At 43.9% G+C, this 12,189-nt stretch overlaps 1 protein-coding gene across 1 annotated transcript in view; it reads right to left on the reverse strand.

Annotated features, from left to right (window-relative positions):
- Positions 1-12,189, reverse strand: part of NUSAP1 (nucleolar and spindle associated protein 1) — a 132,525-nt gene that overhangs the window by 103,166 nt on the left and 17,170 nt on the right. The window contains exons 2-3 of the mRNA XM_040332709.1: positions 10,872-10,940; positions 6,184-6,295 (exon numbers count right to left, since the gene is read on the reverse strand). Coding sequence (XP_040188643.1) covers positions 6,184-6,295; positions 10,872-10,940 — 181 coding nt within the window. The remainder of the gene's footprint in view (positions 1-6,183; positions 6,296-10,871; positions 10,941-12,189) is intronic.

Here is a 12,189-nt window from a genome sequence, read left to right on the forward strand (position 1 = left end):
TGCTTGACCATTGATTGGCCGTGCCTCAGGGATCTCTAATGTCTGTACCTCCGCTTATATCCCTATATTATAGCAGAGCCTTTTACCACTGTGCCTACTTTATATTTTGCACTGATGTCAGTTTATTTTTCTATGTTTGAGTGTATTGCCTAACGTTCATGACCAGGTTGTCTGGTAGTATTGATGTTTTTTTGTATGTTGGTTTGTCTTAAACCTAATAAAAATATCTTTAAAAAAAAAAAAAAGAAGAAGATTTACTGAAGGAGCAGCTTGCAGTAGCATCCAAGTGTTTGGAAGAAACTGCAAGCAAGGCAAAAGAGTTCGAAAGGATGGTAATCAAAAGTTAAACCTGCAGTGGCTTCGAAGTGTGTTCAAACCCCTGTAGGCCGAGCTGAAGAATTGAATGAGCGCTGTGCAGCCCTCATGACCAAAGTCTAATGATGGTCTAAAAAAGGACAAAGGCCCAAAGCCTGTAAGCAGAACATGTACTACTGTTACTTCTCATAACCGGGAAGCTGAGGATTTGATCAGCTCAAAATTACAGAGTTGATTCAGATACAAGGAAGGCAAGGCCTATGATCTCAAGGAGACACATGTGGATTGATTAAAAGGTGGGGGTCCATAGAGAGGAAATAGATGGGATTCCTACACCAGCATTGTTTAAGAAGTGGAAGCAAATGGTCGATTCAGTCACATTAAAGGGGTTGTAAAGGTAACATTTTTTTCCCTAAATGGCTTCCTTTACCTTAGTGCAGTCCTCCTTCACTTACCTCATCCTTCGATTTTGCTTTTAAAATGTCCTTATTTCTTCTGAGAAATCCTCACTTCCTGTTCTGTCTAACTCCACACAGTAATGTAAGGCTTTCTCCCTGGTGTGCAAAAAGCCTCTTGAGGGGGCAAGCAGGAGTGTCAGGACACCCACTAACACACAGCTCCTTTCTCTATCTGCAAAGTAGAGTGTCCTAACTTGTCTGCTCGCTCCCTCCCCCCCCTCAAGAGGCTTTCTCTACACCAGGAAGAAAGCCTCGCATTACTGTGTGTAGTTACAGACAGAAGAACAGGAAGTGAGGATTTCTCAGAATAAATAAGGACATTTAAAAGCAAAATGGAAGGATGAGGTAAGTGAAGGACTGCACTAAGGTAAAGGAAGCTATTTAGGGGAAAACATGTTTGCCTTTACAACCCCTTTAAGTGTTTTTGTTGCCACAAAATGGGGCATTTTGCCATACTGTGAAGACTGGACAACAGGCCTCTGTTCTTCCAAGGACGGCACAGAGACAAGTTTATTTGTTACGTTGGAAGTCAATGCCTTTCCGTGAAAGTGTTTCAAGGCAACAGTGGGCGCCCTACAATAGTTTTGCAGTTAGAAATGGGCAGATAGAGAAATGTGAGCAGTGAGCTATGTTTTTGGCACAGTTGGAAGGAACATATAATCTGCTTTGTCTCTTACTATTTTCAGGTGTGAGCACCGAGAAGTGGAGCAGGCAGAGCAGACAACCATGCTGGGTGGGAGGAGGAAGACCAGAAGAGAGCCTGATGAAGATATAGATGATTTCATAAAGGTGGCTGAATTGGAGTGGACTTTCATCTGAGCATTTCCTTATGACCAAGAGGACAAGAGACTTTCATCTGGGTCTTTTAGACAAACTGCCAAAGACATTAACCCTGCTCAAAAGTAATGTTGCAGCCTTCCAGTGACAAAACAAAAGTCTGACTGTGGGGGTCGAAAGGGATTTTTTTTTTCTCCCTGGACAAAAGGCTTTAAGAAATTTCCAATATTATTCTATAAAGTCAAGAGGTGGTATGTGTTGCTGTGGCAATTTCTATAGTGACTTTTTTGCAATATAGAGTTAGGTAGTAACAGTATATGTGTACAGAGCCCCTTCCCTCCAATGATAAGGAAACGGGTGGGAGGGGCTTGAAAAGGTTTTTTGGAGACACATGTGTTTGAACAGAAGTGTCTTTGGAAGGACAAAGAGGAAGATGGTGTTTTGGAAGGAAGGAGGAAGACATGAATGTGAGGAGCTTGAGAACTTTGGGAATTGGACTGAGCAAAGGGACCATGAGGGACATTACATCTTGACCCCCAAGTTGAGTTCACGTTTAGTTTAAAGTGTACATATTGTACTTGTAGCTTATATTTGTAGGCATACATTTTGTAAGCTATGAATTGTGTTGTGCATCCTACAGTTGCATGTGCAGATTTTTCCTTGTTTAGTAAAGCATTGATACACTTCAGAAGTCCAAGCTTCCTTGATTTTGCCACAAGAACTTAGACGTAAAGCATTACACCAAGGTATGGAGTTGAAAGCCATGTATATGGCAAGTTAGTCCTGGGTCTGATGCTTGAAGAAAACAGCTTTAGGGCGGGTTGATGTTCATTGGTACAGGTGTCCATGCATGGTTGACCAACTATGTTAAAGTCACATTATTGATGACACAGCTTCTTAAGATTGTCCATTTTTTTATGTAGCCATTCGTAGAAGCGAAGTTGCCTAGTGTTGGGGCCGTAGACATTGACTAGGGTGAAGGTGGTTTGGCCAATGGTGCAAACCAGTATTGGTTAATGACCTTGTGGGTCAGTGTAATTGAGATGGAGTTGGAATTGAAGAGTGACTGATCGCCGTTTTTCTTTTTGGGGCCGGAAGAAAGAATAGTTTGGTCATAGCGTTTCAGTTTGAAAGTGGGTGTTTTAGTCAATGCAAAGTGCATTTCTTGCACAAAAAGTATGTCAGCATGTTTGGCAATTTCCTTTTGTAGAGTTGTCCTTTTCTGCGGGCTGTTTAATCCTCCGACGTTCAGTGACACAATTTTGAAGGGAATGGTGTTTATGTCAAAGAAAACACTTACTGATAAGTAGGGTTGTCCAGATACCGATACCAGTATCGGTACCGATACCGAGTATTTGCGGGAGTACTCGTACTCGCGCAAATACCCCCGATACCTAAATAGAATACTTCCCCCCCCCCCCGCTGCTGCATCGCCCCGCCGCATCGAAAGCCGCCGCATGGGTTAAACAGCGTGCGGGAACATCACAGCTTTCATTTGAATAGCTGTAGTGTTCCCGCGCGTATAGACACTCCCCCTTGCTCGGGATTGGATGGGTGAATGTGATCTGTCCAATTCCGAGCAAGGGGGAGTGTCTATACACGCGGGCAAAACAGCTATGTGAGGGACATGGCTAGAGCGACATTGCTGCATATGTGAGGGACATGGCTAGAGGGACATTGCTGCATATGTGAGGGACATGGCTAGAGGGACATTGCTGCATATGTGAGGGACATGGCTAGAGGGACATGGCTGCATATGTGAGGGACATGGCTGCATATGTGAGGGACATGGCTAGAGGGACATGGCTGCATATGTGAGGGACATGGCTGCATATGGGGGGGACATGGCTGCATTTGGGGACACATTTAAAAAAAAGTATCGGTATTCGGTATCGGCGACTACTTGAAAAAAAGTATCGGTCGAACAATGGGGAGGAGGCACTTCAGGCAGTGCAGCTGTGCTCCCTGAACGTGGCCCAGCGGCTATCCCAACTGTATATTGTGCTCAGAGTGCATTATACACCTGTCAGACTATTTAAAATGGGGGTAAGGTCAGACTCCAATTGTACTAGATGCGCAAGGGACCATGGCGACCTAATTCATTTACTATGGCGGTGCCCCAAGCTTCACTTATTCTGGTCAGGGGTCGTGGCTCTCCTTAACAGTGTTTATCGGACTAACATTCCTGTTGACCCAAAACCGTGTCTTCTTGGAATTATAGATGATACGTTAATGGACGATAATAGCAGGCAAGCCTTGTTGAGAGCTCTTTTTCAGGCCCGTAGGCTAATCCTTCGGCATTGGAAGTCAGTTGATCCTCCAACGTTGAAGGAATGGATTGCTCAAATGGGTGACACCATAAGATTGGAGAAGTATGTTTATCAACACAGGGGGTGCTCTAGAAAATGTGAGCAAGTGTGGGCTCCATGGTTAGATTCCCCTGGCTTATCCCCAGTAGATCTGGTCATGGATAGGCTGCTTAGATAGATGGGGGGGTAGTCAGCCATAGGGGGCAGTCAGAAAGTGGGGAGGTTGATTCTTTGGAAATATGCTGTGTATAGCATTTGGAGGATGTGGGTATTCCAGTGGGGCTAGTGCCTTTTAAACAGTTGCCTCGGACTGAGGTTGTATGTTGTATGGGAGTCTGCTGTACTATCTGTGTGAACTGTCATCTGCACTGGCAGAATGTTTTGGTGTTGTGTCTATGAGCTGTGTACTTGCTGTGATTTTCTTTTCTGTTTAAGAAAAATGTTTTTGTTTCTTTTAATAAACATCTTTGATTAAAAAAAAAAAAAAAAAAAAAAAAAGTATCGGTACTTGTACTCGGTCCTAAAAAAGTGGTATCGGGACAACCCTACTGATAAGCATCTGTAGCCAAGTGGTCTGCTGGAAAAAAAAAAAAAAAGAGTATGCAGAGGCAGGCCTGAGTTAGATTGGTAGTTCAAACGATAAACAAGAAAGCAAACCATTCAACTTGAAAGTAGAACAATGAGTGGGTGGCTGGTGCAACTATATACTATGGTAAAGGTAGATAAAAAAGGAGAGCTTCAGTTTAAATAAGCTCAATGTGCAGTAACTACTGAATGAGAATGGGGGGGGAAAGAGATCCACAACGATGTCCGTTAGTTACAGGACTGTTGGCGTGCAGGAAAGGCTTTGCGGATTGGGCCATATCTACCCAGCTTGGTGGTATAGCGGGTATTGAAAGGTGAGAATTTTGCGGCAGGCATCTTGGAGGGACCACTCTTTTACCATGCGAGGCAGAAGGAGTGTTTGGCGTTGGAATTTCCTCCGGGATGAGATGCCAGTATCTCAGCAGTTTGAGGCCTCCTGAGAATGTTCTAACCGTGTGGGTTTTGCTTTGATCCGTTATTAGTAACTTAGTGAGAAATCCCCATTTGTAGGGAATGTGGTGTTTTTTTAGCGGTTTGGTGGCCAGCTGTCTGCGGTTCTCCATTGTCGCTTTTGATTGGTCGGCGAACAGAATGATTGTAGTGTAAGGATCCAGAAGACTTGGGGTTCGCTTTGCTGCCATAATCACTTTCTCTTCGGTGGTAAAAATGTGGATGCGGGCAAGCACATCTCTAGGTTTTGCCTCAGTGAGATGGGACGGCTTTGGTAATCTGTGAGCTCTATCGATCTCTAGGTCACGGTCAACTAGGTCTGGTACAAGGGTGCGTATCAGAGATTGTAGGTATTGGACCAGTTCGTTTTTTTGGATTGACTCACGAATATTGCGGAACTTTAAATGATTCTGGCGTGACCTGTCTTCTAGGTCCGCCAGCTTTAAGTTAATTAGTTGCAGTTCCGTCCTCGTGTTTTGTGTATGCGTCTACCACCATTTCATAATGAGCATTAAAAAGATCCACCATTTTAGTTTCTACATGTTGAAAACGCTGGTCATGTGTTTGTACAACATTAGAGAGGACATTGTGGCTAAGAGATGTGTACAATGTGTGCCTCAGTGATAGCAACATGTTTTTTATGGTGATCTCTGATATGGGTGGGTCTGAGGCAGGGAATGAATCTATGGCAGAGGGTTGTTGTGGGTCAGGGACAGGCAATGTGAATACAGCTGTATTAGGTTGAGCAGGAGGTGCCTCATCACGGCAGGGTTTTGACTTTACAGGGCTAGCTGTGGAGGGCGAGAGAGGGGGAAGAGCCGTGCGGCATGTCTCCCGTGTGATGCCAGCGCCATCTTGATATGTCCCCACGTCTGACAAGGGGAAGAAATCCGTGAGATTTTGCAGCCGTTTGAGGTCTTTTCTGCACTTCAACATGCTGCCGGAGGATTGTGGAGTATCCCAAGGTGGAGCAATTCTTACCCATTTGTGTTGCCGTGGGGCCGCTCAAAGCTGGGTAGTTAGCGGAGTTGTAGTGCCAAACTACCATCCGTTGCGTCGGCAAGTCACACCCCCCTCACTAAGATAATTATAATGCATCAATTAAAAGTATCTGTTGATCTTTCAATAAAAATATTTGAACGAGACAAATTACAGTGCAGTAATAGCTCCCACATTTTTACCCCAACAGTTTCCAGAATAAGGCCATCAACTTGCTGTCTAACCTAAATTAAATTCAAAACCCTTTGCATATGAGAAACACTAGATGGAGAGATAAAAATGCAACATACCTTGGCGCAATGTTGTTTTCTTGGAAATCACATCTTTTGTCCTCTGTCGCTTTCTTTGCCCCCTTGCAAAGTCAGGCCTGGTAGATTCTCCGTCTTTTTCATTGTTATTTTCCTAAAAAATAATATGACAATTTCGATATATTGGAGAGCACCTTAGTTAAATCTAAATAAATGCAATAACTAAAAAAAGAAGGAAGGATTAAATACTATAAAAAAAAAAAAAAAAACACACACCCCATACACACACTTCTGAGCCAATACCTGAACATGTAAAAGCTGAACAAATGTCAATGTTTTTTCAGAAACTGTGGGAACTGTCCAATATTTAGAATGCCCATGTGTCATTTACTAGTTTGCAGGAATAGCAATCAACGTCATTACTATACAGAAAGGCCTTCTTCACGTAGGTTTTAGTTTTATAACAATTATATGGCAAAGCTTTTGTGAAGCTTTGTTTTAAAAGCTTTGCTTTAAAAAAGTACCATTCAGCTTGCAAAAGTTAAACCCAGGTCTGGGAATCCCTGATGGCATTGCAGCCTTTTTAAAATGGCAATGTGAAGCCTGTTAGCAGCTTATTTAAATTGACAGTCCACCGTTACAATCTGTCATTAACCACTTCAGCCCCAAAAGATTTTACCCCCTTCCTGACCAGAGCACTTTTACACTGCGTCGCTTTAACTGACAGTTGCGCGGTCATGCAATGCTGTACCCAAACAAAATTTGTGTAATTCCCCCCCCCCATCCCCCTTCAACAAATAAAGCTTTTCTTTTAGATTTATGGCATTTTTATGGCTTTTTTTATACTAGTAATGGCAGTGATCTGTAATTTAGCGGTATTGCGACAGACAGGTCGGACACTTTTGACACATTTTTGGAATCATTAAAATTTATAGAGCGATCAGTGCTATAAATATGCACTGATTACTGTATAAATGTCACTGGTAGGGAAGGGGTTAACTGTGTGTTACCTCAATGTGTTCTAACTGTGGGGGGGATGGGACCAACTAGGAGAGATAACAGATTGCTGCTTTTACTTTGTAGAAACACACAATCTGTCTTCTCTCCTCTGACAGCACACACACAAATCTCCGTGCTGGCGCTCGTGCATGTAATCGCACGCCCTCTGGTGGCTCTCCTGGGCAAAGCCATATATGTACAGGGTTTCATCCATGAGAGCTATTCTGGATGTAAAACTCAACTCCATCATGACAGCTGGTAAGCCCAAAGGATGGTGGGAGCAAGGATGGATTCCTCAAATCCCAGACCCAATTTATGATGGCCAAAGCTGCTGCATGACCCCCAGGAGGGAGATGGAGGAACCCAGAATTCCAGCAGCCACCGGGGTCCCAAAAAGGACACGTACGTGGACCAAAAGGGACCAGCACAGAGCCCAGAGTTGATGCCAAGTACTAGCAGAAAGGCCCAAAAAGGAGGATTTAACGTTATGGGCACTAATGGGGCTGATGCTGTGCCAAACAAATACTTGTAATAATGTTAATTATACAGTACTTTTTATTCAGGATTGTAGGTGACGATCTGGTCACCTCGGCTCGTTTAAGTTAAATATATATCACTGTCAGCTATTAGTTGTTAGAGGTGGATTAGCATAGTTTATGTTCATCATTGTTTGGCCAAGTAATTTATATATCCCGGTTTACAGTTTGCATGGTTAGGGTAATATGCTCATCTGATTTTGTGCGATACAGAAATTCTCAATAAACCATTCCAGTTCGCATGTACAAGCCATTGGTCGGCTAGTCTTGTATATTCAGCTATATCTGATTCCTATGTCCAGACTAGAAGTAGCTATATCTTGACAGAAGCACCTAAGCGGGCTGGACGGTTGTCACAATAGTTACATTCCAAGCAAAATGTTCTTTCTAATACGAATTGTGCCTGATGGGAGCTCATATGGGATTCTTTACAAAATTAAAAAGAAGTCCAGCCAAAGCTTGTTTAGCTGTACTTCTATGAATCACAGGAGTGCAATTAGTTTTGCACTCCTGTGACCCATTTTCAGCAGTGTGGACTGAATGCCGGTCTTTGCTGATGTCACCAAGGTCAGTCCAGGCATCGCGTATTTTTTTTGGTGGCAGTAACCTCGGCAAGCAGAGTATCAGAATTGGCAGCTTTCTCTAGTAAAGAAAAGCAAGGGAAGAGGCGCCTCCAAGTGTAGATGTTTTAAACAATTTAATAAGTAAATAAGTACAGGCGGCACTGGCATGCGACAAGTTTCTTAAGCGGGCGTACTGCGATGACGCGGCAGTCGCGCTCCTTTTTCAAGCTGATTTGTTAAGGGAATGGAGCTGAATTTGTAGGGAGAGGGGGCGGTGGACATGTAGGGGCGTAAATGGGGGTGGAGCAAGAGCACACGCCCACCATCATCGCCGCTCTTGCTCCGCCCCTACATGTCCACAGCCACCGCCCCCTCTCCCTACAAATTCAGCTCCATTCCCTTAACAAATCAGCTTGAAAAAGGAGCGCGACTGCCGCGTCATCGCCGTACGCCCGCTCAAGAAACGCGTCGCATGCCAGTGACGTCACTGCCGCCTGTACTTATTTACTTATTAAATTGTTTAAAACATCTACACTTAGAGGCGCCTCTTCCCTTGCTTTTCTTTACAAGAGAAAGCTGCCAATTCTGATACTCTGCTTGCCGAGGTTACTGCCACCAAAAAAAAAAAAAACACACACGTTCAAATCCTATAGGCACAAGGGTGACCTAGCTGGCGGAGTTACCCCTTGGATAAAGGCCCGGATCAAAGAATGCAAAGCAAGTGGCCTTTGAAAAAAAAAAAAAAAAAACAACAGTGACAAGCCCAAGATCTGACCCTTGATTGTACTCGAGGCTAGCTTAATTTTTACCTCCAACTGTAGAAAGGCAAGAATTCTTCCCATGACATATTTCTGAGGCTGCCACCAGGAAACATATGACAGACACTAAAATAAATGGTCCTGGAAGCCGGCTTCCTTGCATTAATTAGGGTAGTTACCACTGAACCTGAAAGCCACCGACTCTTTAATACGTGGGCTTCAATAGCCAAACGTTAAATTTAGCGATTGCAAGGCAGGATGGAACAGTGGTCCTTGCGAAAGCAAGCCTGAATGGGAGAGTCCACGGTTTCCCTACTACCAACCTTACGATCTCTGCATACCAGGATCTTCTGGGCCATGCCAGGGCTACTAGTATTACCGACTTACCTTCCTCTTTGATCCTGCGTAGAAGCCACGGTAGCAACTGAAATAGGGGGGGGGCGCACATAAATCAGTGAAAACTGATCCCAAGGGGTTACCAACACATCTGTCCCGCAAGTGGATCCCTTGTCCTTGACACAAAGTTATTCAATTTTTTGTTGAACCTGGACGCCAATAGATCCATGTCCGGGGTGCCCCATTTTTGGCAAAAAAAAAAAAAAAAGTCGGGATGGAGAGACCATTCTCCCAGGAACAATTGTTGGCGGCTCAAGAAATCCGCCTGCCAATTCTTCAACCCTGGAATAAAGACTTCAGATAGGCAAGGTACACGCTTTTCTGCACAAGCCAGAATATGGTTCACTTCCCTCTGGGCTGCGTGACTTCTGGTGCCCCGTTGGTGGCTGATGTAAGCCACTGCTGTGGCATTGTCAGATTGTATCCTGACGGGACAACCTTGTAATCTGAAAGTCCAGGTTATTAGGGCCAGACGCGCTGCCCGAATCTCTAGAATGTTGATGGCCAAGGCTTTTTCGGACTCTGACCACTTCCAAGGACATTGGTCTCCTCTAGAATCACTTCCCAGCCCAAGAGGCTGGCATCTGTTACAACCTTCCAGGTTACTGGCATGAAGGATTTCTCCTTCTGCAAATTTCAGGCTATCAACCACCAGCTGAGACTCTGGCGCACCCTTGAGCCAGTAACGCGCCTCGTCCCGCTAAGCTTGTGCGCATATGAGGGATTGGTAGAGCGAGAGCAATAATTCTAGCCATAGACCTCCTCTAACTCAAAACATGCAACCTGTAGAATTTTTTAAACGTCGCCTATGGAGATTAAGGATAAAAGTTTGTCGACATTCCACGAGTCGACGCAATTTTGAAGCATGACATGTTGGGTATCAATTTACTCGGCGTAACATTATCTTTCACAATATAAAAAAAATTGGGCTAACTTTACTCTAATAATTTTCCCCAAAAAAGTGAGCTTGCAATACCGCTGCTCAAATACATTGTGACAGAAAGTCACGACCGCCATTTTATTCTCTAGGGTGTAAAAAATATATATAATGTTTGGGGGGTTCCAATTAGAGGGAAGAAGATGGCAGTGAAAACACAGGGGAAGCTCTATTAGCATTGCTGGTTGGATTGTCATACCAACGGCCACCACAAGATGGCGCCAGATCATAGAAGGAAGCATAGGCCTGCAGAAGGCCGCGGCGCGACACGATCGCGAGGTGGGGGTGCACGGAGACACAGGATACCCCAGCTGTGCCGCGCCAGGTCGCTAATTCTAGTCGCAATTGCTACCTGCCGCCCGAGGTTTATCAAACCCTGCTGTAAAGCTAATGAAAAAGATTAAACATAAATATGTATACGAGCAAGATAAAAACCCTTGACGAGAAAAGAAAAATGAAAAAAAAAAAAAAAAAAAAACACAGCCTCATGTAGTTAATATAATTCATTATTATATCTTTTCAGGAACATTTATGAACTTACTTCACTTATCTGGTCTGGCAAGACAGCAGGATGAAAATGTTCTTTCAAAGACTTGAGTAATCGATCTGCCTATAAATAAAAAAAAAAAAAAGAGAAGGTAAGTAAAAAGGGAAAAGGATCAATCCTACAAACACTTGCCAAAATAACTAATACTAGCAACAAAATAAACCTACAGGAAAACCTTCCGTACATGCAACTTTTTTTTTTTGTTTGTCTAAAACAGTGGTTCTCAACCTTACTAGTGCCGTGACCCCTTGATAAAATTTCCCAAGTTGTGGGGACCCCTAACAGTAAAATTATTTTCGTAGAGTGGCGTTCCCTGAGTACCCTCCACTCGTACAGTATTAAAACCTCATATGGTACATTTTAGGATGTACCACTCTCTTCGTTCTCTTTTCTTTCCCTTGTATCTCTCTCAATCCTAATTTCTTATTTTTGTCACCCATCCCTCTATTTTTTTCCCTTTTTCTTTCTTCCTCACCTTTTTTTCCCTCCCTTCCATGTATTCTCTATTTTTATTCCTTCTTTTACTCCTTAGTGGGGGGGAATGGGATGAGTGGCAATGCTGGGGGGAGTTCTGTTCAGCCAACTTAGATGCTCTTGATCAAGGTCATTTGCTGATCTGAGAACTGTAGTGGGGATTTTTAATGGCAACTATAATCACAGGTAGTGTTACTCACTGTGTCTCTGACTTTGTGGTATCTCGTAGCAGTGACACCTATGCTGAAATCAGGTCTCCTTCAGCCCCTCCCACCTCACATTCCTCACCAGTCAACTTACCTCTAGTCTCTGCCCCCCAGCCATGCCGTGAACTGAATGTGTGGCTGTGAAGGGGCTGAGTGGGTGGCCATGGGCTCCAGGAACAGCCCAGCTGGACAGCCGCAAACCAGTTGGGATTCGGTGACCCCTGGCAAATCATCATTTGACCCCCGAGGGGGGCCCGACCCCCAGGCTGAGAACCACTGGTCTAAAAAGACAAATGCATGTGTAGTGCAGAGTCATACGTCACATGCCCCACACATTGGGGGTAGAACACGTATAATAATGTACCAAAGGTCTACCAAATGCCAAAAATAAAATCTTGCATGCATAAAACCAGCATGCACCTATTGTACTGTAGTATTGGTACAATATATCCTCTGGTGGAATGCAAGACCTGATTAATCCCAATAATGTGATCTCACCTGTAGGTGAGTGGCAGGTGAAAATGGCGCTATAAACAGGCTTTACCATTCAAATATAACATTATATGGTTCTAAGAGTATTCTAATCCTTTATTCAGATACAAATTTCAGAAACGTTTTATACTGTTGTGGTG

Source organism: Rana temporaria, chromosome 13, assembly GCF_905171775.1.
Source record: "Rana temporaria chromosome 13, aRanTem1.1, whole genome shotgun sequence".
Taxonomy (NCBI): domain Eukaryota; kingdom Metazoa; phylum Chordata; class Amphibia; order Anura; family Ranidae; genus Rana; species Rana temporaria.